This window comes from Lampetra fluviatilis, chromosome 8 (assembly GCF_964198595.1).
Source record: "Lampetra fluviatilis chromosome 8, kcLamFluv1.1, whole genome shotgun sequence".
NCBI classification, from domain to species: Eukaryota; Metazoa; Chordata; class Hyperoartia; order Petromyzontiformes; family Petromyzontidae; genus Lampetra; species Lampetra fluviatilis.
In genome coordinates this window covers 16,502,521-16,529,476 of record NC_136282.1, presented here as the reverse complement: position 1 = coordinate 16,529,476, position 26,956 = coordinate 16,502,521, and the positions used below count along the sequence as shown (strand labels likewise).

Sequence of the window (26,956 nt, the reverse complement as noted above, 5' to 3'; positions counted from 1 at the left end):
AATTGCATCCAGCATCATCGGGCAATAGTTATTCTACCGGGCTTTTCATTCTGTGGAATGAATATACGATTGTTATAATTGTACTCTCCATTTTGCTTCGTTCTACTACAAAGTTTCAAGTACTTTTTTATAGTTATAATTACTTTTAATATTTTATAATTATAAGAGAATTCCAATTTAATATTCTGAACATCTGCAGTTTTAGTTAAACGTTGAATATTTTCAAGTTAATTTTATGCAACATTTCATCTTTCCAACGCCTCCTTTTTAACACGTGTTTTCTCCTACAACATCAGAGTGCAGCGCCACATTGAATACGCACTACAATGACCATAGTTTACAGTGATTTGAAGCATGTTTTATTTCAAAATGGAAATATGGTTTTGGGGGGGACAGAGGTTGAAGGTCAGGCTTCTGTCCATGATGGCCCACACACAGCTTGGAGTGGGGTCATCGTGCACGGGGCTACCACAGGACGCGCCAGGGGTAGAATCTGCTCCGTGATTGTTCAGGTGGAAAGTGCTTGTGGTGGATTTGGAAGGAGTTGGTCCCGAGTCTCCAGGTTCGGAAATATGCCTCGAATAACATTATAGACCAGATGTTAGAATGTGAGCGATGTTCTCGACTTGTGTGCCCTGTGCAGCAAGGGCTATAGTTGCCACGTCAAGGCTCCTTAATGTAGGGGCCACTGTATCAACAGATGAACTGGTTGAATAAGGAATGGTGATTGCGGGTTCGTTTTTATTGGCAAGTTAGATTGGTGTGATATGGTGAATCTCTTGAGCAGTTGTTGAAAATAAGATTTCCCTTAATTATGTTAATGTGATTTGTCTTCGTAAATAAATGTTAAAATCTCAGTTTTTCAGGTTAAGCGTTCATTGATTAATAGTACCTGTGTAGAGTAAAATGGAGACGTGACGTCAGGTGTGCCGTTCAGTGCGATGACGTCACGTCTCCTAGGGTACTTAAGGGATACCCCGTGACGTAAGCGGGGTCACTTTGGGAACGGGTAGAGTAAGCAGGGTGAAGAGGGAACCAGGGGTAGAGAGAGGGATCGAGTGGTGAGTCTGGGGAGAAGCCGGTGGTAGCCGTAGAGGTGCTTCTCTCTCCGCTCGGTGGAGTCGGCAGAGTCCACGATCCGACACGAGAGAGAGACCGGAGCTAGCCGGCAGGGACCCGGACTCAGAGTAGGACCCCTAGCCCCTGGGAGTTGTGTACCCTGCTGTGTAATATTGTAACAGCTTTAATAAACCCTGGCGAAAGCCCTTAACTTACCTCCGTCTACGAGTACGTCCGTCGGAACTTCTCTACACCTGTATGGGGGTCAGCACTATGATGAATTAGCGACACGTCGATGTAACGGATTGTGCGGATTACATTGCCATATGAAATGCTCCATTGATGGAGTCTAAAATGCAGAGGTGGGACAAAGTCATTGTTATGCAAGTCCAAGTCGAGTCGCAAGTCATCAAATTCATGACTCGAGTCTGACTCGAGTCCAAGTCACATGACTCGAGTCCACACCTCTGCTAAAATGTTGAGAGATGTTCTCTGCAATTGACTTTAGTGTTAACAAAATGTAGGATGACGTCACTCCAAATTCGTTTGAATGACGTCACTCGGCAGCCGCTAGAGTGACGTCACATTGCGGGGCGGGAAGACGCGGAACTTGCGGGGTCGCCAGTGTGTCCGCGAAGACGATCACAGATCGGAGTTGTTGTTGTCATTGTAACCCTGTGAGGTGCCGGGGGACGGCGGGGTGAGGGACGAGAGGTTGCTGGAGCGGGAAATAGAGGAGGAGACCCGTGGACTGCAGTGGCGAGCAGCAGGAGCAGCAGGAGGAGGAGGAGGAGCAGGAGAGGCCGCGAGCGGTGAGAGACGCGCGCAGGACCCGGGCGGGTGGCGCCTCCTGGACCCGACCGCAGCTTCCGGGTTCCCGTGCGCCGCGTGGCGCTCGATCTCATGGGCGCACACGGAAGCCACTTTTATCATGAACATCGCCTTTTGCCCACCAGCAGTGGGCAACTAATTTGAGTAGGTTGTGTGCAAGAAGCTGGATGGATTGGTAGCGTCGTAAGATCGGTATAGGTGGCGGCAGCGGTGGCGTCTTGGGGGGAGGGGGGCTTCATCCAGCGGTGGATTTATCATGGCTGATGATGAGGATGACTTAAAGTCAGTGGCCCTTAAAAGCAAGAGGGCACAAGAGATTGAAGATGTAACGACTGACAATATCCACCACAAATGTACAATGCGAGAGAGTGGCACAGTGGTGGTCACCCCTTGTGCCTCAACAGCGACTCGAGGCGTTTCTCTGGGTTCCATTCCCGACTGGGTCACCACCTTTCAGTGCAGCGTTTGGAGGTTCTCCCCCCCCCCCCCCCGTTCTGAATCAGATTCCTCCAGATTATCCGGTTTCCTCGCATAGCTAAAATAAATAAGTAATATTTTAATATACTTTTTTTAAACACGCTTTAATGAAATGTACCCTACCCGTAATGGCAGAACTCCACGACTCCAGGAAGTGGCCCCGAGGCTTGTCATCAGTATGACATAAGTATACCAAGTTTGCAGTCGATACCACATTGGGAAGTGGCTTAAAATTGAGTTACAAGATTTGAGGATACGACAACAACAGACAGTTAAATAATAATTTAGAAAACCAAAGTGCAACCGGAATTGTCCAAAGCATGACATTCCTGATTTCCTGAAAATGACTCAATTGGCATTTCACATCGCAACATTGCTCCTTACTACTTGGCAGGATGCTCTTGAAAAAGTCTTGAGACTCGGTGAGGCTTTGCTGGGTAAACAATCGTAAGTAAAAAAAAACGTGATGCCTAAAAACAGGACGGGGAAAACAGTGTAGCTGTGCGTGATGCCTTTGATGGATCTTCACAATGAGGGCCTGTTGTGAGGTCCGGTCCGTTATATGCGGGCAAGTGAACAATGCAAACGCGAGACAATGACGGCAATTCATATCCCAGCAATGGCAGAGGACGGGTTTATCTACCGCCGGATTCTTTGAAAGAAGGTCACTCGTTGCGTTGATAATGCCTTTGGCAATGCCTGACGGGGCGGTGATCTGAGACAAAGTGTTTGCTGCTTTCTTCTCGGTATCGGACAAATCTGTGCGGCGACCGCGGAACAATCGGGAGGTCCAGAGTTAACTCCTTCGCAGGTGCCACGCAGTACGTGTTTCATAAACAAAGCAAGCGGCTCTGCAGCAGCAGGAATGTTCGTGTCTCCCCTAATACTGGGGCTTTTGTTTGGGGCGTGGAGAAGTGCGGTGTGAGTGTACCGGCAGAGTCTTAAGGGGGGGGATCCCAGACCCTGTTGCATCATTTCTTCGCTAAAACGATGCAGTCTGAGTCAATGTGACTCATTGTGGCAGCACCGTCAATCGGTACCCTTTGTCTAAAAAAGCAGGTGAGGGGAACGTTTAAAATAAGCGTCTCTCTTTCACCGACACCTGAGTCATAAATCCCACAGCTAAAGTCTCTGCACGGTATACCAGAGGTTCTGCGTAGCCGCTTATTTGTATGGTAAGCGCACAAGCCACGAACATCTCATTACTGACGCACACGGAATGTGGTGGGCATCGTGTCACCGCGCCGATAACTCCGTATGCTTTTGTTGGTTTCAGCAGGGACAATGGCCCAAACTGCATCACCTGCGACGGCGGCATGAGCCGCTGGCACCCAAAGAAGTGGTTGAGCTCATCAGTCGCCCGACGCTCGCTGGCCGTGACCCGTAATGACACCGAGGCCCGGCCTGTGGCTCTGCGCTGCCAGTAACGGCTCCAACACCACATGCAGCAGCACCCCCGGCCGACATTCATGGCGTCTCCGAAGTCCCGAGCGGCACCCAGCGAGGTTCCCGCAGGGAAACTGTGCGTGCACTACGTGCTGGTACGTCACAAGGTCAATGGCTTCGGGAGCTTGGTCGCCATCAACTCGGTGCTGCCAACGGGACAGGTGCTGCACATCGCCCCGGAGGCGCAGGTAACGTGCATGCCTCTCAGCTCGTTACCCCCCAAGATAAAGATGGCGATAACGAGGACGGTTGCTCGCCCCGCCTCAGGGTCCAGCACCACCGTCACCCTCATCAGCCCCATCGTTGTCGTCGGCTATCGTGGTGCCGCCGCTGCCGTTCACCCCGATGGTACAGGTGGGCTTGTGCATACTCGATCTCTGAGCACCGGTGATTTTATCGACGTGGCCCAAGCGGAAGACTCGTGCTCAGGCCAACACCTGCACACTTCGGCGACCTCTGTGCTGGCATGGTTGAAAGCCTCACGGCAAACTGCCCCTGCAGATCGGCCGGGCAGCGAGGGTGGCACAGTGCCACCGCTCCCCGACAGTACTACCCATGCTGGCTGCGCCGCTGGCCGCTCTGTGGCTACGCCTACGGTGGCCTCCTTGGGAAGTTACAGTATCAAGGCCGTGGCGAGTTCCACCATGGTTACGTCTACAGGCATCGCCAACGACAACGGCGTGAAGATTCCCGTGGCCGTTGTGCATCGCGGTGCCGACAAAAATGCTCCCGCGCGGCCTCCATTGCCTCGCCCCGGCGGTGGTGCCATCCCAGCATGCGACATTACTGCCACCGCATTGCGGGAGGTCACAGTCACAAGGGTTGCAAACCCCGGGCCCTCTCCAGCGGCGAGCACCAAGGGGCTAGGCACCCTGATCGTGTGCGATAACTGGGCCTGCGTCATGCTGACCGAGAGGAGAGACGTGGGTGGAGACACCGTTACTCATGGGCGGCGCCCAATGGCTGACTTTTCTTCCAACATCGCCGTAGCCGGCGATGATGCCGCATCAGAGGCGAGCGAGACCTCGGAGCGACTCGGTGCTATCGATCTCGGCGCTGGACGGCTCTGCAACTCTGCCGGTGTGGGAGTTTGGCACGAGCACGGGAACTCTGCTAGGGTTCTTGTTCATGGTTCCAGGGTCCGAGGCTCGCGAGGTTCGCGAGATTTACCGGCGGACAAGGTGAAGACGGCGCCTTTGATGGGAGCGTGCCGTGCAAGCGGTGCCGGTGGGGAGGAGGAGGTGGAGGTTCCGTGTGAGGAGCGAATGTTGCTCATACCGCCGGACAGGTGGTTGCTCACAGACCACAAGGTAATGTTGCTGTGGAACTTCAGCAGAGAAATATCGCTGAACCACTGGTCCAAGAAGCAAGGGCTGTTTACCCATGCGAGTGGCTCGGAGTGGCAATTTGTGTGGGGCGTGTGTGTTTACGGTGTATGTATGTTTACAGTGCTTGTTTGGCTATGTGTGAGTGGCATCGTGGGGAATTCAGGCAGTGCATCCTTCAACAAACTATCTCGGCCATACAACCCATAACACCTGGACCTATCCCGTGACCTGTCAAAGTTTACAACATTTAACATGGCCTCAATGTGCACTACTGCCTGGCATAAGTGCCGTGGTGATATCGCTGCCACTTGTTTGTGTGGGGAGCAGTAGTGCAGTGGTTTGCATGCTGTGCTACAATGTGGTGACCATATTCGATTCTCGCTCGTGACCATCAGTGACCAACATCCCACACTTACAATTAGTACGGTTGGCTACGTACAGTGCAAAATAACTTCAACGTGCATACATAGTGACAATGATTTGAACTGGTCCTGGTGCTCCTCCAGGTTGACTGCTTCAAAAGAGTACCTGGTGCAATGTATAGAAATTGTAAAAACATCAGCAGTGAACATTGCTATGGGGAGACAAAGGTGGCCGGTGCAAGCCACACCACACCCCAGGTGCCATTTTTGGCCTTCATAGGGGCTTGCTAACAGCATCTTCCCCATGATTCTGACCTGCTATAGGGGGGGCTCTTTGTTGTGTGGTGGTTCCAGGTGCCCCGCGTGATTAAGCCTCCACCGGAGGGCGTCGTGCTGGTTCCGGCCTCGCAATTGCAGACACCCGGCGCCGCTGAGCGAGCCCTGCTGGCGCGTGCAGGCATCGCCACAGACGTGCGCGTGTACCTCCTGCCCGTGCTGCACGGGAGATCCGGGTCACGCGGCTCCCTGTGTGCCTCGTCGGTCCCGCGTGTTCCCACCACCCCGGCGCGTCCTCGCCTCACCCCCCACCGTGCCTGGCATCGACCACAACCCCAAGAGGTGAATTTTCAAGAAGTGGTCGGGTTATGGAGGGAGCAGTGGAAATCTTGAGGGAGTGGCTGAAATATGGAGGGAGTGGTTGGGTTGTGGAGGGAGTGGTTTTTAGATCTTGAGTGAAGAGCGGTAGTGTAATGGTTAGCGTGCTGCGCAATAAACCCGGTAACCCGGGTTCGATTCCAGCTCATGGTCAACACCAGTGACAATTATCTGAACAGGTCTTGGGCCTCCCCTAGGTCAACTCGGCCTCAACTGATTACCTGGTGCAGGGTGTAAACAACGCCACTCGGGAGACAAAGGCTAGGCACCCACCCCCTCGTGCTCGCTAACAGCACTTTCTCGTACAGTCTGCAAAGGCTGTGATTTAGATCTGGATGGAGTGTTTGGGTTGTGGAGGGAGCCGTTAGGATCTGGAGAGAGTGGTTGAGTTGTATATCCATGTGGTTCATCCTCTGGTGCAAGTGGAACCGCGTGTTCGTATTTGCCTCCAGGTTGCTGAGCGCCGTTCAACACGACTGCAGAAACGCTCCCCGCGAGGCGCGGCACTCCCGTCCCTGCAGCACCAACCGTGTCGCAAGCGGCGCTTGGTGCCGTTGGTCGACGTGGCTTCCCTCGGGACGGTGCCACCGTGGCCACGCAGCCATGGTGACGGTGCCAGCCAAGAGACGTGCGAGGCTAGCGAAGGGTCGCCGTGTGGCAGCGATGACATCATTTTCTCCTCCGGAGATAATGGCGCGTGCAACGGCATGGATTGGACAAACGAGGTTTCCTGGGAGGGGGATGTGGGGGAGTCTGGTGGGGAGGCCGGTTCGGCCCCAGATCCCCCCCCCACAGAGATGGCCACCTCGCCGGCCGGTCACCACGACGACGCGGAGCGACGTGACCGCCTGTCATTGCTGCGGTTTGCCCTGAGGGAGAAACAAGAGGCTGTCGAGGAGGCCCTGACTTCATCTCGACTACACTACTAACCCCTATCCTCCCCCACCCTTGCCCCTCAATCTGCTAATGATCTAGCGAGCTACTGAATGAACCCCAGGGAGCTTTGCTTTAATAACTTATTATTTTGTTATCTCCCATGTGGAGAGTCATTGTTGTTAGTTTGCATGCAAAGTGGAGAAAGCGAGGTGATACATCTTTCGATTTAAAGCTTTCGTGACTGCAGGGATTCATATTCTTGGTTCTTTCGGTAAAGTCACGTAGAAGGGAAATAATAAAATAATAATAAAAACATTCTTATGTAAAAAAAAAACATTTATTTTTATTTTATTATTTCCCTTCTATGTGACTTTACAAAAAAAACCAAGAATATGTGATACATCTTCTGAACCGATGCTGATTCTCATCTACCTACGATCATATCACCCGGAATGCACCACCAGATGCCATTAGATCTCGCAACTTAAGCAGGTTTCAGTGGATTGTGTGAATGCATGGGTAGTGTGAAATTAGATTTCAATCTACAGTGGAACCTCGGTATACAACCGCTTTGGAATAAGTCGAATTTGTTATACGTCGTGTTTTTTCGAGAGAAAAAATGTCTTGGGATACGATGTCTTGCTTGGGATACGACGCGTTTGCTAGAACTTGCACGACTGAAACAAAGCGAGAGGGGTGGGGGACGTGGGGGAGAGGGGCGGGGGGCGTGGGGGGCTGCCCCCATGGAGGGTGGATCCCCGGGTCGAGGCGCGCGCGATGTGGGGTTGAGGCACGCCACGTGACCAGCGCAGCTGGCAGCAGCGCGGTCACGTGGCTTCTGTATGCATTTGAGTAATTAGTTTCTATATTACTAAATTGTATACAACCCCATTAATGTATAATATGCCATATAAAACATCATTTCTTTTCCTCTGGAACGGATTATTTCCTTTCCCTTTATTTCTTATGGGAAAAATTCGTTTGGTATACGTCATTTTCGGTATAAGTCCTCCTACCTTCTGGAACGAATTAACGACGTGTACCGAGGTTCCACTGTAAATTTAAAAGTGCATACCTCCAGTGGCTTCCTAATATCGGAAGAGCGTTTCAGATGGCCGCAGAAGCTCATCTGAAAGCGCGCGATGCAGTGGTGGTCTTTGTTCAGTGGCTCGCCAAAAGCCGCTGAGAGGATGACCAGAGTTCGCGTGATGATGGTTTATGCTCCTTGACGAGATCAGCGAGGTGTTGTGGTTCATCTGTGGCAAGCGCTTTGTCATGAGTGCGACCTTATGTAATTCGTTCAGCAACCGGAACTTGCAATCCAAATGTCCCCGGTTAGATTCCACGTGATTGGTTAACAGAAATTGTGATTTGTTAACACACATTGTGATTGGTTAACAGAAATTGTGATTTGTTAACGGAAATGTTCCCCGTGTCCTGACTTTTGGGCCCCCCTGCTGTATATGACATGATATTTGCTGCCCAATAACTTGTTTTAATGTATCTTTGATTATCCACATGAAATAATCAAATCCAGAGGTATTGAACATGTTCTATTATATTATCAATCACCTCTAAGTATGCTGCATTTCAATATTGTCGAGTTTCTACTGCTTGTGCCTCTTGAATCGACAATAATGTACAGAAAATCGCCCATTGTGGGGGTGACGTTTTTAAAGATAGCCACAATCCGTGATCTGCAAACTCAAATGGGAAAACTAGGGTTTGGTTCATGGTTTGTAATACGACACCCCCAACTCCTTTTGTTTTGTGTTCCCCTATATCAACCCAAACATTAAAGAGAACGTATTTTTTATTTACATTTTTTTTTATAGTCTTAAATATAATTAATACAGTAAATGTATAGAATGAATACAATGTATGTCGTGTACAAAACTCTCCGCGTATCACGGGCGGCTGAACCTGACTGCCTCCTCACTGAAGGCTGGGGACACCATGTTACCTGGAACCCGCGATGGGCCGCTTGGAAGACAAGATGTCGAAAAGATGGAGCGTGGGTTCTTGTGCGGCAGCATCGTTGCGTGCGGTGACGATGCAGTGACAGGAATCTCGCGGCGGTCAACCGCGAATGGTCCAGTCACAGGGCCATGAACGGCGAACTGTACCTAGATTATCTTTGCGGGAATCTGCAAAACTGCGATAACTAAACCCGCGAGAGGGTTTGCTGCACAGCAATACCCTCATGTATGTCTCTCCCTTTTACGTCCTTTTGCAAATACGTCGTCATTTCATTAATACCACGACCTGATTTGCGTCGCCTCAACCCACACGGCGCTTACAGCATCCGTCCTTTCTCATATCCGTTACCTCCACCTACCCCTGCACACAAACCACTTTGTGTCGTGCATAAAGAAATGTACTGTCTAGTACAATATATTATTTATGGATTGTATTTTGGTGATTTTGAAAAATTACTTTAATTTGTCGTTTAGATATTCGTCGCACATTTCAGGAAGGCATCCCCGACGTAAACCAGGTATTGCTGTACATGAAACAATGTTAAGTATGTTGAACTTCTTTCGCACCTTACGTAGCCAACTGTGCAAATCGGTTCTATTCTGTATGGTCCATTCTGGTTGCAGGGTGCGTTTGGTGGGCACAGCACGTGCAACTAAACATCGCGTGCTATTCGTTGCCGTTTGCTTTTCAGCAAAGTATTTAACACATTCAACATATCCTAAATTATGGACATGGAAAAGCCATTATTTAATATGTTGCCGACAATTGAGGATATACTAAAAACTTTTAAACTTTATTGCCTAAAAATTAAATGTAAAAAAATATCAAATATAGCAACAAATATGCCATCCCCTTGGTGTGCGCAAGTAATTGCAGGGCTGCACCTCTACCTCCTTTATGTTAGAACAGTCAATGCAATTCTATACTTATTCGAAAAATAATTCGTGTAATAGTTAAGACGAAGAGGTCATCACGACCACTCCAAGTGATACAACCGAACCGTGCTATCTATCGCTTCATTCTGCCAGATCTTGCAGCTCGAAAGCAGTCTACTGCCTAAAGATGCGGTGACCAAACATACACCCGGAGGTCGCTGTTGTGAGGGCCCTTCTGCCAGCAGTGGCAACGCCGCACCTTCACCGATGTTTACCCCGAGTCTGGCGCTGTGGACCTGGCGGTGATTCCTTTATTGCTCTGGGGACGTCGGTAAACAATCTGGTGTCTCTCCCGCTCAGCATTGACTATCAAAGGCAATTGTGCCACCCTCTTCATCTGGTTATGAGCTCAAGTAAATTCCACTTGCTCCAACGACAGCATAATATATCCCACCTGAGCGGCATGCTCTTAATGTGCATGCAGCCCCAGGGGCAGCGAGGTGAAATGGAACAATAAATGCCCAGCAGCACAGTGCCTACGACACCTGCACCAGACGGCATTTGGTGTCGTGAACATACCAGACAACAAGCAACAGCATAAATGGGTAGACCATAGTATTTCGTCAACGTGGTTATAAGTGTGTGAGTGTTACAAATCACAGTGCCCCCCCCCCCCGACGCCTTCAAACTAAACCGAAAGTCTTACATGCACACCGTGACGTCGAGGGCTGGGCTCCCCAAAGCGCGGGGCTCGGGCGATCGCCCCGATTCGCCGTGCTCCAGGAACGGTTCTGTGTGTTGAGAGGTGACACTTGGCTCCGTGTATCCCCGCTCCACCGGTCCCCGATTACCAGAGCGCGGCCACCAGGTGGCGCAGCGCTCCACGGGGCCGAGGGGTGCAAGAGAGTCCAGCAAGCGTGGTGGTGTTTCATTCAGACGCTGTCTTCCCGACAGACCTGGTCTTCACCTGAGGACGGCTGCTTGCGTTGTGACCGAAACGTCGTGAGAATTATTTTATTATGTTTTATTTTTATTACTTCCCTTCTACGTGACTTTACCGAAAGAACCAAGAAGAAGAGTCCAGTGCGTTGGCCGAGTGGAAGGACCCAGGAGGGAGACGGGATCCCGTCATCCAAATGTGTTACAACTCGCCGCTTCCTTTTGTTTTTACAAACATCTGACGAAAAAACAACACTCGTCCTCGACTGCGAGAGTGTCGTTCATCTCCCAATGCTCGTTGAACGGAATGCGCACCTCCGATGAGCACGGTTGATTATGTACGGTGCAAAAGAAGTTATACATACATCATCATTGCATCCGCACAAATGGAACATTAAAAACCCTCCATTGTGCGACTGCTCATCCAGAACAGACCGTGCAACGTGACGACGCAATGCGCGACCCGCAAATACGAAGGAGACATCACAGCGATGCACTCCCCAAGACTCCACCATCGCCGTCAAGATATTCATAGCAGCCGTGGTCACTCCACTGCTGGATGAAGGGCTTCGACCCCCAAGACGCTGCCACATCTCACGATCCTGCGATGTAACAATCCGCCCTGCAATGGCGCGCGGGTCGACACAGCCACCACCATCGCCAATAAGAAATCGCCGTCATCATTTGAATCGTGAAATCTACAGCCGTAGACGACATTGTGTGTATTGTATAGACAATATGCGTCCACATTGTATGCAAGTACTGTCAGGTAGCTTGGTAATCCGCACACACATCCGCTGGAGTGTGTTTGTGCCACGAACCCGGCCACCTGAGTTCTATTGCCGGGCGTGACCCTGAAGCGGTATTGCATGAGGACCTGGAACGGTGCGTACGCATCATTAGCACTGGGAAGACAACGGCGGTCGGGCGTGGTATTGATGACACTAACCCCTCTCGTGCTCGGTCCACGCTTTTAACAAGTGTTCGCAAAACAGACACTTGACCCACCAAGTCTGTTGTAGGCTGGGCTTTGTGCTTTTGTACGCGTGCACAAACTCGTGTTGACCGGCGGCAGTTTAGTCCGACCCGCGCCCCTCCGTGGCCCCATTCGTCACTCTCCACTCATCACTCCTCACCGCGACTCCGGCTGGGTGAGTGAATGAATCACGCGGATGAATAAACGAGAGAATGAGGGGGGTGGGGTTGGGGTGGTGGGGGGTCCGTGTCCATTGTGCGACGACCAAGGTCAAGTCCAGACACGCGGGCCACTCCCCCCATCTCTTCATCTTTCTTCATCACCCCATCTTATCTCTCTCAATCTCTTCCATCTCCACATCTTCATCCGTGTTCCCCATCTCCCAAATATGATCAGTGTTCTTCCATCACCATATTTCTGCATCTTCCCCACCGCCCATCTCTTTCGATCTCCCCCAACTTTCCCTCCATCTCCCTCAATCTTTAATCCCATCTCCCTTCGTCTCCTCTCCACCTCCCCCCATTTCCCCCATCTACATCTCCCCTACAATTCCCCCAATCTCCCATCTTACTCCCCCTCCCCCCATACCCCAGCCCAGACAATGGGCACGGGGGGAGGCGCGGGTCGTGATGGGCGCATGCGCACTGCGGCGGGGAGCGGGGGGGGGGAGGAGGGGAGGGGGGCGGGGTCGGAGTATAAAAGTCCGGGGGGCACGTGGGTGGCGGTCACTCAGTGTGATGTGCGCTGTGCCGACATCACTCAAACGCGCACACCGAGACAACTTATCTAGGCCGACACACTGAGCGAGACACAGACAGAAACGTATATACAAGTAGACAGACACGTCCCCGATTAAACACCCATTTACAAACATTTCGAGACACAGACTCACACCCAGTCCATATACAACCCCATTAAGTGACCCACTGACTCGCTCACCCACTCATCCATTAAGTCACCAACTCCGTGACCCCGGCGGTGGCCCTGCTCCCTCCTCCCGTCGGCTTCACCCCCCAGCACCGCGGGGTCCTTGGTCGCGCGGCGGGGCCGTCATGGAGACGGTGCCGAGCTCCGTGCGGGACGCGTCGGGTCGGAGCGGAGCGCCCGTGCAGGTGAGGGCTCGTGACCTCGTCACCCTCCACGCTCACCCTGCCCCTCTCTCGCATCTCTCACGCATGCCTCGACTCCTGACCGCCCTTCCCCTCGTCCTCTATCCCGAAACCTGCGATCCGTGGCATCGCAGCGGTCACTGTGACCCCGATCCGTGCGGTCGCCGGGGTCATCTCAGCATTGCGCGGTCGCCTCCCAGCAGCGAGGGTTTTACTACATCCAAAGTGTCCGTGCGAGTTTGTGCGAGTCGACTTCTGAGTGCGAGTGCGGGAGTGGCGGTAGCGTCGTGGCCAGCGCGCTCCGCTACGAACCGGGCGACCCGAGATCGCTTTCCGCTCACGGCCAACATCGGTGACGAATATCTTAATTGGTCCTGAGCCTCCCCTAAGTCGACTGAGCCTCAAATGAGTACCTGGTATGGTGTGTGAACATCGCCACTCGGGAGACAAAGGCGGCCGGGCGTGGCGCTGGCCACCCCCCCCCCCCCTCGTGTGCCATACCGGCCTTCGTAGGTGCTCGCAAACGGCACTTGCCCAAAAAGTCTGCTTTTTCATCTGGCTACGCGAGTTTGATTCCCGCTGCTTCTACACCGCGGGCACCAACAGTCTACATGGTTACACTCTACATATGGTTACAGTCTACATGGCTACACAGATAATCGTTGTTCGTTGTGTCCGTGTGTGTATTCGGGGAGCATGTGTTCAGGAGGTGGGTGTCTTCAGAATTTGTGTGCGGGGAGCGGTGGCGAATTTGTTGGCGCGCCGCGCAGCAAACCCCCCCCGCCCCCCCCCCCCCGCCGTACACAAACTGACCCGGTCCTGGGCTTCGACTCATCCACATATTTAATTAAGATCTGGTGCACGCAAACATCAGCACTGGAGAGACAAAGGCGACCGGGCGTGGTGATGGCCACAACAAGCCCTGCGTGGACCGTGCCGTGAATTGTGCCCGCTCGCAGCACTTGCGGTGCAGGCGACAGCGGAGTAGAGACGGGGGAGCGGAAGGCGGGAAGGGAGACAGCCTCTTGAGTGGGGCAGGATGACGGCTCCCTCCCCCCCTCCCCTCAACCCTCTCCCCACTTCTCTCTCCCTCCTCGCATCTCTCGCGGCGCGGGAAGACGGCGGCGGGGTTATGAGCACGCGAGATGCGCTGAGTAGCGAGTGAGCGGTGAGCTGAGTGATGAGTGAGTGGTGTGCTGAGTGAGCGGTGTGCTGAGTGACGAGTGAGCGGTGTGCTGAGTGACGAGTGAGCGGTGTGCTGAGTGAGCGGTGTGCTGAGTGATGAGTGAGTGGTGTGCTGACTGAGCGGTGTGCTGAGTGGTGAGTGAGCGGTGTGCTGAGTGAGCGGTGTGCTGAGTGGTGAGTGAGTGGTGTGCTGACTGAGCGGTGTGCTGAGTGGTGAATGAGTGGTGTGCTGACTGAGCGGTGTGCTGAGTGGTGAGTGAGTGGTGTGCTGAGTGAGCGGAGTGGTGAGTGAGCGGTGTACTGAGTGACGAGTGAGCGGTGTGCTGAGTGACGAGTGAGCGGTGTGCTGAGTGAGCGGTGTGCTGAGTGAGTGGTGTGCTGAGTGAGCGGTGTGCTGAGTGACGAGTGAGCGGTGTGCTGAGTGACGAGTGAGTGGTGTGACGAGTGAGCGGTGTGCTGAGTGGCGAGTGAGCGGTGTGCTGAGTGACGAGTGAGCGGTTTGCTGAGTGAGCGGTGTGCTGAGTGACGAGTGAGCGGTGTGCTGAGTGAGCGGTGTGCTGAGTGATGAGTGAGCGGTGTGCTGAGTGAGCGGTGTGCTGAGTGACGAGTGAGCGGTGTGCTGAGTGACGAGTGAGCGGTGTGCTGAGTGAGCGGTGTGCTGAGTGACGAGTGAGCGGTGTGCTGAGTGAGCGGTGTGCTGAGTGATGAGTGAGCGGTGTGCTGAGTGAGCGGTGTGCTGAGTGGTGAGTGAGCGGTGTGCTGAGTGATGAGTGAGCGGTGTGCTGAGTGAGCAGTGTGCTGAGTGGCGAGTGAGCGGTGTGCTGAGTGACGAGTGAGCGGTGTGCTGAGTGGTGAGTGAGCGGTGTGCTGAGTGGTGAGTGAGTGGTGTGCTGACTGAGCGGTGTGGTGAGTGAGCGGTGTGCTGAGTGACGAGTGAGCGGTGTGCTGAGTGACGAGTGAGCGGTGTGCTGAGTGAGCGGTGTGCTGAGTGGTGTGCTGAGTGAGCGGTGTGCTGAGTGACGAGTGAGCGGTGTGCTGAGTGACGAGTGAGCGGTGTGCTCAGTGGCGAGTGAGCGGTGTGCTGAGTGACGAGTGAGCGGTGTGCTGAGTGAGCGGTGTGCTGAGTGACGAGTGAGCGGTGTGCTGAGTGACGAGTGAGCGGTGTGCTGAGTGAGCGGTGTGCTGAGTGATGAGTGAGCGGTGTGCTGAGTGAGCGGTGTGCTGAGTGAGCGGTGTGCTGAGTGACGAGTGAGCGGTGTGCTGAGTGACGAGTGAGCGGTGTGCTGAGTGAGCGGTGTGCTGAGTGACGAGTGAGCGGTGTGCTGAGTGAGCGGTGTGCTGAGTGATGAGTGAGCGGTGTGCTGAGTGAGCGGTGTGCTGAGTGACGAGTGAGCGGTGTGCTGAGTGACGAGTGAGCGGTGTGCTGAGTGAGCGGTGTGCTGAGTGAGCGGTGTGCTGAGTGATGAGTGAGCGGTGTGCTGAGTGAGCGGTGTGCTGAGTGGTGAGTGAGCGGTGTGCTGAGTGATGAGTGAGCGGTGTGCTGAGTGAGCGGTGTGCTGAGTGACGAGTGAGCGGTGTGCTGAGTGACGAGTGAGCGGTGTGCTGAGTGAGCGGTGTGCTGAGTGAGCGGTGTGCTGAGTGATGAGTGAGCGGTGTGCTGAGTGAGCGGTGTGCTGAGTGGCGAGTGAGCGGTGTGCTGAGTGACGAGTGAGCGGTGTGCTGAGTGGTGAGTGAGCGGTGTGCTGAGTGGTGAGTGAGTGGTGTGCTGACTGAGCGGTGTGGTGAGTGAGCGGTGTGCTGAGTGACGAGTGAGCGGTGTGACGAGTGAGCGGTGTGCTGAGTGAGCGGTGTGCTGAGTGGTGTGCTGAGTGAGCGGTGTGCTGAGTGACGAGTGAGCGGTGTGCTGAGTGACGAGTGAGCGGTGTGCTGAGTGCTGAGTGAGCGGTGTGCTGAGTGACGAGTGAGCGGTGTGCTGAGTGAGCGGTGTGCTGAGTGACGAGTGAGCGGTGTGCTGAGTGACGAGTGAGCGGTGTGCTGAGTGAGCGGTGTGCTGAGTGATGAGTGAGCGGTGTGCTGAGTGAGCGGTGTGCTGAGTGGCGAGTGAGCGGTGTGCTGAGTGACGAGTGAGCGGTGTGCTGAGTGGTGAGTGAGCGGTGTGCTGAGTGGTGAGTGAGTGGTGTGCTGACTGAGAGGTGTGGTGAGTGAGCGGTGTGCTGAGTGACGAGTGAGCGGTGTGACGAGTGAGCGGTGTGCTGAGTGAGCGGTGTGCTGAGTGGTGTGCTGAGTGAGCGGTGTGCTGAGTGACGAGTGAGCGGTGTGCTGAGTGACGAGTGAGCGGTGTGCTGAGTGAGCGGTGTGCTGAGTGACGAGTGAGCGGTGTGCTGAGTGACGAGTGAGCGGTGTGCTGAGTGAGCGGTGTGCTGAGTGATGAGTGAGCGGTGTGCTGAGTGAGCGGTGTGCTGAGTGGTGAGTGAGCGGTGTGCTGAGTGATGAGTGAGCGGTGTGCTGAGTGAGCGGTGTGCTGAGTGGCGAGTGAGCGGTGTGCTGAGTGACGAGTGAGCGGTGTGCTGAGTGGTGAGTGAGCGGTGTGCTGAGTGGTGAGTGAGTGGTGTGCTGACTGAGCGGTGTGGTGAGTGAGCGGTGTGCTGAGTGACGAGTGAGCGGTGTGCTGAGTGACGAGTGAGCGGTGTGCTGAGTGAGCGGTGTGCTGAGTGGTGTGCTGAGTGAGCGGTGTGCTGAGTGACGAGGGAGCGGTGTGCTGAGTGACGAGTGAGCGGTGTGCTCAGTGGCGAGTGACCGGTGTGCTGAGTGACGAGTGAGCGGTGTGCTGAGTGACGAGTGAGCGGTGTGCTGAGTGAGCGGTGTGCTGAGTGATGAGTGAGCGGTGTGCTGAGTGAGCGGTGTGCTGAGTGAGCGGTGTGCTGAGTGAGCGGTGTGCTGAGTGACGAGTGAGCGGTGTGCTGAGTGACGAGTGAGCGGTGTGCTGAGTGAGCGGTGTGCTGAGTGACGAGTGAGCGGTGTGCTGAGTGAGCGGTGTGCTGAGTGATGAGTGAGCGGTGTGCTGAGTGAGCGGTGTGCTGAGTGACGAGTGAGCGGTGTGCTGAGTGACGAGTGAGCGGTGTGCTGAGTGAGCGGTGTGCTGAGTGAGCGGTGTGCTGAGTGATGAGTGAGCGGTGTGCTGAGTGAGCGGTGTGCTGAGTGATGAGTGAGCGGTGTGCTGAGTGAGCGGTGTGCTGAGTGGCGAGTGAGCGGTGTGCTGAGTGACGAGTGAGCGGTGTGCTGAGTGGTGAGTGAGCGGTGTGCTGAGTGGTGAGTGAGTGGTGTGCTGACTGAGCGGTGTGGTGAGTGAGCGGTGTGCTGAGTGACGAGTGAGCGGTGTGACGAGTGAGCGGTGTGCTGAGTGACGAGTGAGCGGTGTGCTGAGTGACGAGTGAGCGGTGTGCTGAGTGACGAGTGAGCGGTGTGCTGAGTGAGCGGTGTGCTGAGTGATGAGTGAGCGGTGTGCTGAGTGAGCGGTGTGCTGAGTGAGCGGTGTGCTGAGTGAGCGGTGTGCTGAGTGACGAGTGAGCGGTGTGCTGAGTGAGCGGTGTGCTGAGTGACGAGTGAGCGGTGTGCTGAGTGAGCGGTGTGCTGAGTGATGAGTGAGCGGTGTGCTGAGTGAGCGGTGTGCTGAGTGACGAGTGAGCGGTGTGCTGAGTGACGAGTGAGCGGTGTGCTGAGTGAGCGGTGTGCTGAGTGAGCGGTGTGCTGAGTGATGAGTGAGCGGTGTGCTGAGTGAGCGGTGTGCTGAGTGGTGAGTGAGCGGTGTGCTGAGTGATGAGTGAGCGGTGTGCTGAGTGAGCAGTGTGCTGAGTGGCGAGTGAGCGGTGTGCTGAGTGACGAGTGAGCGGTGTGCTGAGTGGTGAGTGAGCGGTGTGCTGAGTGGTGAGTGAGTGGTGTGCTGACTGAGCGGTGTGGTGAGTGAGCGGTGTGCTGAGTGACGAGTGAGCGGTGTGACGAGTGAGCGGTGTGCTGAGTGAGCGGTGTGCTGAGTGGTGTGCTGAGTGAGCGGTGTGCTGAGTGACGAGTGAGCGGTGTGCTGAGTGACGAGTGAGCGGTGTGCTGAGTGACGAGTGAGCGGTGTGCTCAGTGGCGAGTGAGCGGTGTGCTGAGTGACGAGTGAGCGGTGTGCTGAGTGAGCGGTGTGCTGAGTGATGAGTGAGCGGTGTGCTGAGTGAGCGGTGTGCTGAGTGATGAGTGAGCGGTGTGCTGAGTGAGCGGTGTGCTGAGTGGCGAGTGTGCTGAGTGACGAGTGAGCGGTGTGCTGAGTGAGCGGTGTGCTGAGTGGTGAGTGAGCGGTGTGCTGAGTGAGCGGTGTGCTGAGTGGCGAGTGAGCGGTGTGCTGAGTGGCGAGTGAGCGGTGTGCTGAGTGGCGAGTGTGCTGAGTGACGAGTGAGCGGTGTGCTGAGTGGTGAGTGAGCGGTGTGCTGAGTGGTGAGTGAGCGGTGTGCTGAGTGAGCGGTGTGCTGAGTGGCGAGTGAGCGGTGTGCTGAGTGGCGAGTGAGCGGTGTGCTGAGTGACGAGTGAGCGGTGTGCTGAGTGAGCGGTGTGCTGAATGACGAGTGAGCGATGTGCTGAGTGACGAGTGAGCGGTGTGCTGAGTGGCGAGTGAGCGGTGTGCTGAGTGGCGAGTGAGCGGTGTGCTGAGTGACGAGTGAGCGGTGTTCTGAGTGACGAGTGAGCGGTGTGCTGAGTGGCGAGAGAGCGGTGTGCTGAGTGGCGAGTGAGCGGTGTGCTGAGTGACGAGTGAGCGGTGTGCTGAGTGAGCGGTGTGCTGAGTGCTGAGTGAGCGGTGTGCTGAGTGACGAGTGAGCGGTGTGCTGAGTGACGAGTGAGCGGTGTGCTGAGTGGGGAGTGAGCGGTGTGCTGAGTGGTGAGTGAGCGGTGTGCTGAGTGAGCGGTGTGCTGAGTGGTGTGTGAGCGGTGTGCTGAGTGACGAGTGAGCGGTGTGCTGAGTGGTGAGTGAGCGGTGTGCTGAGTGGTGAGTGAGCGGTGTGCTGAGTGGTGAGTGAGCGGTGTACTGAGTGGTGTGTGAGCGGTGTGCTGAGTGAGCGGTGTGCTGAGTGGTGAGTGAGCGGTGTGCTGAGTGACGAGTGAGCGGTGTGCTGAGTGGTGAGTGAGCGGTGCGCTGAGTGGTGAGTGAGCGGTGTGATGAGTGATGCGGTAGTGTAGTGGTCAGCGCGTTGCGCTACAAACCCGGCAACCCGGGTTCGGTTCCCGCTCACGGCCAACACCGGTGACGATTCTCTGAATCGGTTCGGATCATCCCTGAGGTCGACTCGGTCTTAGATGAGTAGCTGGTGCGGTGTGTAAACATCGCCACTGGGGAGACAAAGGCGATCGGGCGTGGTGGCTGTCCATCCATCCCCTCGTGTGACGGCCTTCATAGGTGCTCGCTAACGCCCCTTGCCCCAACAGTCTGTTAAGGCTAATATTAGATGAGGTGAAGTGATGAGGTGTGATGTGTGAATGATGGATTAATGTGGTGATAGGGAAGTGATGTGGTGACTGTGTGCGTGATGGGATGAGTGATGCACGATGCGAGTGATGTCAGGATGTGATTGTCTGTGTTTGCGAGGGCGTGTGAATGTCTTGACTTTGTGTACATTTGCGTGTATGTATATATAACTGCCTGTGGGGAGTGGTGGCGCAGTGGTTAGCACACTGCAATACGAACCCGGCAACCCGAGTTCGATTCCCACTCATTGATAACAGCTATCTAAGCTGGTCTTGGGCGTCCCCTAGGTCGACTCAGCCATAAATGAGTACCTGGTCCGGAAAACAAACAGCACTGGGGAGACAAAGGCGGGCAGGCGTGGTGCTGTCCCCTCCCCGTCCGTACGCCTTAATCGACGCTCACAGCACGGGGGGATCTTCGTCTTGGTGCGAGTGTACAGCCAGGGACGCGCCCCTCTGTCTCGCTCACTCCTGGTCAAGCCAAGGATCCAGGGCCGCGCGTCGTGGGGGGCAGGGAGGCCCCGCGGGTGTGGTGGTGGTGGTGGGGGGGAGCGCGATGGGAGACGCGATAAATAGAGATGATATCATCGCGCCGGGTGACGTCAACTCGCGATGGGACCTGGAGGGGGGGGGGAGGTGTTGCTAAGCGAATGGCAGGGGGGCCGGATCCCAGGAATGAGCGACAGCCTTAAGAACACCTGTGTGTGGATCTCTGCGTACCTTGTGAGTGCTTGTGTGAGTGCTTGTGTGTGTGGATCTCTGCGTACCTTGTGAGTGCTTGTGTGAGTGCTTGTGTGTGTGGAGCGGTAGTGCGGTGGTCAGTGCACTGCAGCCAACCGAGTTTGGTTCCCGCTCACAGCAACCAACATTGGTGAATATTTGAAGGTTTCAGCAATGACGCTTCCAAAGGAAGGGAATGCCATACGCCATATGAGCAGTGCCAGAGAAGAAGCAACCTCCCACCAAGTAAGGGTTGACTGGTGGCTTTGACGGAAACCCTTGGGTTTTGGAGTGGAGAGTGCACGGAGGGGAGTAGCGACATGGCAGGGGAGAGGCAGGAGAGCACATGGAGGGTAGGGAAGTACAATTTGAGTATGGAGGGGAATAGAGTGAGATTACAGGATCTTGCAGATGATGCATGATGTTGAAATTGATCCGAGACTGGATTTGGGAGCTAATAGGGATTGGCATATTGGGGAGATGGGTCATGTTTATTGGTGCGAATGGGAAGTCATAGATCAGGGCGTTTCAGAAGATGAATTAAAGTGTCGATGAAGGCATGGATATTGGTCTGCAAAAGATGGAGCAAGGAATTGGTGGATGTGGGAGATGTTGTGCAGATGGAGATGAGAGAACCTGCACTCTTCAGAGATGTGAGAGGCAAAAACGAACTCTGGACCAATAATGACCGTCTTTTGCACCATACTTAGCCAACCTTGCTAATCAGAGGTGCGGGGGGAATGACAACAAACTAATTGAGGGGGAGAGTCAGTGGCGTCTCATGATGCAGAGCTTGGTGTCATTTTCCAAGCTCCAGTTGATTGTAAAAACCAATGGGCAACCTCATGGGACACCGGGGCAGAGAGATTGCTGCAAAAAGGACAGCACTTCAATGAAGGCATAGCAGCAGTTTGAGAATTAAGTGCTGAACTAGGAGATGCGTACATAGTTATGGAGACGCGTAAGGAGGCTGCAGTGGCCAACAGTGTTGAAAGCAACAACGAGCTTAATGAGAACTGGGAGTCAGAGGGGCAAGCGGTCAGAAGAGAGGTAATTTACCACCTAGGAGAGCAGTTTAAGGTGAATGAACTTTCAATAATCCAAATTGGACTGGGTTGTAAGAACATGGAAAAATAGATGTTCAGTGGGGCGTGAAAATATAAATCTTCCCGAGGGGTTCTCCAAGGGAGGTTGGTGATTGGACAGTGATCCTGTGGAAATGTTGGGTTTCACGTGGCTTTATTGGTGAAGGGAACGACTAAAGGAACTCCCTGTGATGTTGGGTCCTTCTTCTGTCCTCTCAGCCTAATGTCCCTGGTCGCCCGTGTCCCCCCATGGCCTCCGCCTCTCCGTGGTTCCACAGAGCCCCCCCCGCCTCCTGCTGCTGCTCTCCGTGTCGCTGGGCCTGTGCGCCGCAGCGGGCGCCGCACCCGAGACGCTGTGCGGCGCCGAGCTGGTGGACGCGCTGCAGTTCGTGTGCGGCCCAAGGGGCTTCCACTTCTGTGAGTACCTGGGGCACGGGTCCCTCTGGAAAGGGGTCCCCCTGTGCTCGCAGGAATCTCTGTGTGCATGCAGGGGTCTCCATGTGTGTGTGTGGGGATTCCCGAGTGTAAGGATCTCCAAGTGTGTGTGTGTGTGGGGATTCCCGAGTGTAAGGATCTCCAAGTGTGTGTGTGTGTGGGGATTCCCGAGTGTAAGGATCTCCATGTGTGTCCCAAACCATCGAGCTAATGAGGCAGACCGTCCCACTCAAACGTCAAAGTGCTCAAATTCGCATTAAGGATTTACAGCCCTGAGTCAGTGGTGGGAATTCCGCATTCCTATGACAGGGGTGAGTCTCTATATGGGACTCCCCCAAAAAAGGGGTACTCATTTTATGGACCCCCAGAAGCATGATGGGCTAAATCAACCCCCAACCCGGATATGGACTCGCAACCTTCCTATTGAGAACCACTCGCTCTACCGCTGAGCCCCTTGGCTGCCTTCCCCACCAGGCGTGTATCTGATAAATGATTAAATAGAAACCAAGAAAATTCTAAAAAATCACGTTATAATATATGTTTAGGTCAGTCCAATGAATAGGACAAGAAACGGTATGTATGTTGAACTTATTTTGCACTGTACGTAGCCAACCGTGCTAATTAGAGGTACAGGTGAAGGACAACAAACTAAACAAGAAAAAGCAGTTCTAAATAAATTAGTTTTCAATCTCGATTTAAAAGTGCATAGTTCCAGTCACTTCCTAATATCGGAAGGACGAGCATTCCAGACGGCCATAGAAGCGCATCTGAAAGCTCGCGATGCAATGACTGTCTTTGTTCAATGGCTCGCCAAAAGTCGCTGGGAGGATGACTGGAGTTCGCGTGATGGTGTATGCTCCTTGACGATATCAGCAAGGTATTGTGGTTCATTTGTGGAAAGCGCTTTGTATGTAATTAGTGCAACATTAAAATGTATTCGTTCGGCAACCGGAAACTAATCCAGCTCAGCGAGCACTGGGTGGACATGATCAGATCTTGCAGTACCAGTCACGACACGTGTCAAGGAGTTTTGTACATGCTGCAGATTGGTAATATTTTGGCCAGACATCCCTTAAGAGTAGTGAGTTGCAATAATTGAGCCTTGTCCATACGATGCTACACACCACCGTATAACGACTCAATAGTGGTCGAATGTGTCGTAGAGCCCTGATATGAAAATTGTAGGAGCTCACTATTTTGCACATGGTGATTAAACAGCATTCTGGTCGAGTATGGTACAGAATCGGTCAGGAAACAAAAATAGTTGATTCTTGAATTAAAACGTGAATGGCGGCAGTTTCTACAGCCTCATGCTTTAGGCCTCAACAGAATGGTGACCCTACAGGAGGCCTTGTGGTCCCTTCCCATATCAAGCTTCAACTAATTTACACGACCTCCCTGGGATCAAGTGCCTTCCTTGCAAGTGAGCCTTGAAACCATGACCAGGTTTGCATAAAAACAACTTCAGTCATAAATGTTCATCAATTTTACATGAAATGTTTAGATTGGAAAGTAAACCCACGCTGTTTTATGCAACCTGGCCCAGATACATATTCCCAGGCGACTCCCTTGCGCTACTCGGGGACTGTTGCTTCAACAGAGCAAGTATGAGGGTCAGGGTGAGAGTAAAGGACCGGGTCAGATCTGCAACTGTAGCCCTGATCCCAACCGGCTCCCTAAGCCCAACGCAGTAACCCCCCCACCCCCCGGACCCCACCCCCCGGACCCCACCCCCCGGACCCCACCCCCCGGACCCCACGAGCAGTGTCTCACGGCCATCGCCGCCTCCGCCTGTTCCCAGTGAAGCAGAACGGGCAGAAGAGCGGAGGTGGAGGGGGTGGAGGCGGAGGAGGAGGCGGCCGGAGAGTGCAGCGTGGCATCGTGGAGGAGTGCTGCTTCCGTCGATGCACACTGCGCTTGCTCGAGTCCTACTGCGCCGACTCCAGCAAACTCGAGCGCGACTACTCGGGCATCAAAATCGCGTCACTCAAGCGCCTAATTCGGGTGAGACCCTCCACCAGATGGCTCACTTGGTGTCGTGGGCAGCGGTGAATTCGCTCCGCCCTAGTACAGAGTTATAAATAATGTTTCGTGTTTCTGTAACATAATTTAAATATGAACCGTTTCAGAAGTAATTTGTCAGTCAACTTTCATAACAGGAAATTGATTTTATTTCATTGATTTACTGAGCCCCTCCACTCTCCCCTCTTCTTTTTACCACTCTCCCCTACTCCTCTCTCCACTTCTCCCCGCTTTCCCCGGCTCCTCTCTCCCCTCCTCCACCCTCCCCTCCTCCTCTCTTTCCCTACTTCTCTCTCCCCTCCTTCTCTTCCTTCCTCTTTCCCCTCCTCCTCCTCCTCTCCCATAGAAATCCAAGGGCTCCGTGCCCGGGAAGGAGGAGTCCGGGACGCGGCAGAGCAAGAAATCCTGGCAGCGGCGTCAGGAGCAAGGTCAAGGGCAGGGTCAAGGTCAGGGTCGTGGGCGAGGTCGGGGTCGGGGCCGCACCGAGCGGAGACTCAGGAAAGCGGCGAGGCTGCGTCCTCTCGACCCTACGAGCCCAACGCCACCCTGAGTGTGCACGGGGGGCCCAGGACCCAGGGGCCCAGAGCGGAGCGGCCTGTGGACCCCGCGCTTCCCATGGAGCCCCTGTGGAGCCCAGTGGGAACCCGTGGGACGCCGAACCCCCGGTGGCCGAGGGGCGGCTTCACGGTTACGCGACACGGGCCGTATTTGACCATCCCAGTGAATTCTGTGAATTCTGCTGTTATTGTCGTTATCGTCGCTACTGCTATTACTATTGTCGTAGACGGACGCGGTGACGAGCACCACCACCCTGTGCTACTCGCCCCGCATGGGAATTGAACCCTGACCCTTGGTCACAGAGGCAAGTGGAGCTGAACTTCAGCCTCCAGGGAGGTGGAGGTTCCCCGAAAGGCTCATCCTCCTCTCATCACGGGCCTGGCCGATCCCTCCACGCTGCGCATTACCGACCGGGGCCCCGCACTGCTTCGTGGACTCGTCGTGTGTGCTCACCGCTGTAGGACGCTCGTCTCTATAAGGCGCATCGTATGGGTGTATATGCAGCTGTTAGTTCCTTGTATATACAGTACGTAATTACGTGTGCGTTGTGCGTGTGGACTGATGGCACTTTGAGCGCGTGGCGCACACTCGTGGCGTGCGTCCCGCCACCTGTAGACCCTTTACAAGAGCACTAAATGCACCGCGCCCCAAGAGGGACGGACAGGGGCCTTCTCGGGGATTCACGCCAATCGCGCCGCCGCCCACTGCGGCCACGACCTTGCGTGGCCTCCGTGCCCCTCCCACTTCACGGAACCTGGGGGGCAGGACGCGGCACTGCGCGCTCGGTGGCACGGGACTCGACTCGAGTGTGGAGTCTCTCGGAGATGAAGAAACTTGAAAGGGCGCTGGCGACCCCACTGACCCCACCCCGACCACCGCAACTCTCCCCACTAACCCCAAATGACCCCACCTAACCCCAACATCACCCCCTGAGTGCACCAGTAGTGTCTGGCAAGCTGGTCTCGTATTTAAATACGGTGGTGTGAAAACGTATGTAAGCTTATACACGCCGTTGTCTGTGGAGGTTAGCAACAGCATGTTTTATTATCTGTGCATGACAGCTGCAGAGATTCATCTTCTTGGTTCTTTCGGTAAAGTCATGTAGAAGGGAAAAAATAAAATAAAAAAAATAAAACATAATAAAATATGTTATTATGTTTTATAATAAAATAATAAAAATAATAAAAATAAAACATAAAAAAATATTTTATTATAATAAAATATTTTGTTTTATTTTTATTATTTTATTATTTCCCTTCTACGTGACTTTACCGAAAGAACCAAGAAGATGAATCCCTGCAGTCACGAAAGCTTTAAATCTAAAAAAAAAAGCTGCAGAAATTGTTGGCTTGAGCCATCGTGACTGCAAACTATCAACCAATCTCGAACCTTAATACATTTCAAAGGTCACAGAATGTCTTTGTCTGAAGCGGTTACTTCCCCACGTCACTGTGATGAGCAGATTCAACCCGTTGCAGTCACATACCAAAAGTTCCACAGCACTGAGACGACTCTACTAAAGATCACTGATGACCTCTACAAGATCATGGATGACCGGTGTGCTGCAGTGTTGGTTGGCCTCAATCTCTCAGCCGCCTTCGACACCATCGACCATGAGATACTCATTGGGTGGCTAAGGTCAAGGTTCGGTGTATCGGGTACGTTACTGGGGTGGATTGAGTTATACATACATGGTCGATCCTAGTTCGTCAACCTGGGTGACGAACAGTCGTCACAGACGCCGTGCCTAGTTGACGTACCACAGCGGTCCATCCTCGGACCCTTCCTATTTTAAACAAACGTCTCTCCAATTGACAATGTCATCTCATCAATGTCATCTCATTGTTCTATCAATATGCTGACGATACACAATTGTACACCGCAGTGAAGTCAAAGTTAGACATGGAGAGCCTCGGTAACCTCGAAGATTGCACCCGAGCCGTGCACGTGTGGTTTGCACGAAACAAAATGCTGCTTAATCCATAAAAATCGGAGGTTCGGCTGGTTGGCACTCGGGCTGAGGTAAAAAATTGTGGGAGGATCAGGTGTGGTGGTCGCAGACTCCATACTCGACCAGAATGTCGTTCGATCACGACCTGTAAAAGCCAGGTCCTGCAATTGTCATATTAGGGCTCTACAACATATTCGAGCACGATTGAGTCGTGACATAGCCAACATGGTGGCGTGTAGCATCATTTCGACAAGACTCAATTATTGCAACTCACTACTCTACGGGACGTCTGGCAAAAACATTACCAAGCTGCAGTATGTACAACATTTTTTGGCACGTGCCGTGACGGGTACTGCAAGATTTGACCACGTCTGTCCAATGCTCGCCGAGCTGCATTGGCTTCCAGGTGAACGAACAAATACATTATAAGGTCGCATTCATTACACACAAAGCGCTCGCCACAAATGGACTACAATACCTCGCTGATCTCGTCAAGGAGCATAAACCATCACCACGCGAACTCCGGCCATCCTCTCAGCGGCTTTTGGCGAGCCATCGAACAAAGACCATCACTGCATCGCGTGGCGCTTTC

General features: G+C 53.8%; 2 protein-coding genes across 5 annotated transcripts; both read left to right on the top strand.

Moving 5' to 3' along the window:
• The first annotated feature begins 1,652 nt into the window (after positions 1 to 1,652).
• Positions 1,653 to 7,719, top strand: LOC144933975 (uncharacterized). Of its 4 annotated transcripts, none has more exons than XM_078859371.1 (4): positions 1,653 to 1,871; positions 3,644 to 5,123; positions 5,858 to 6,121; positions 6,610 to 7,719. In XM_078859371.1, the coding sequence occupies exons 2-4, from the start codon at positions 3,810 to 3,812 to the stop codon at positions 7,084 to 7,086; spliced, it is 2,055 nt and encodes a 684-aa protein (XP_078715497.1). In that variant the 5' UTR covers positions 1,653 to 1,871; positions 3,644 to 3,809; the 3' UTR covers positions 7,087 to 7,719. The 4 variants fall into 4 exon arrangements, with proteins under 4 accessions (XP_078715497.1, XP_078715493.1, XP_078715496.1 ...); XM_078859367.1 differs by having other exon boundaries at positions 5,828 to 6,121; XM_078859370.1 differs by having other exon boundaries at positions 1,653 to 2,034; positions 5,828 to 6,121.
• A 4,840-nt stretch (positions 7,720 to 12,559) lies between these two features.
• On the top strand, positions 12,560 to 25,517 carry LOC144933759 (insulin-like growth factor 2.L). Its single transcript, XM_078858828.1, has 4 exons — positions 12,560 to 12,915; positions 21,677 to 21,815; positions 23,635 to 23,837; positions 24,202 to 25,517. Exons 1-4 carry the CDS (start codon positions 12,856 to 12,858, stop codon positions 24,403 to 24,405), a joined length of 606 nt encoding a protein of 201 aa, XP_078714954.1. The 5' UTR covers positions 12,560 to 12,855; the 3' UTR covers positions 24,406 to 25,517.
• The last annotated feature ends 1,439 nt before the right edge of the window (positions 25,518 to 26,956 follow it).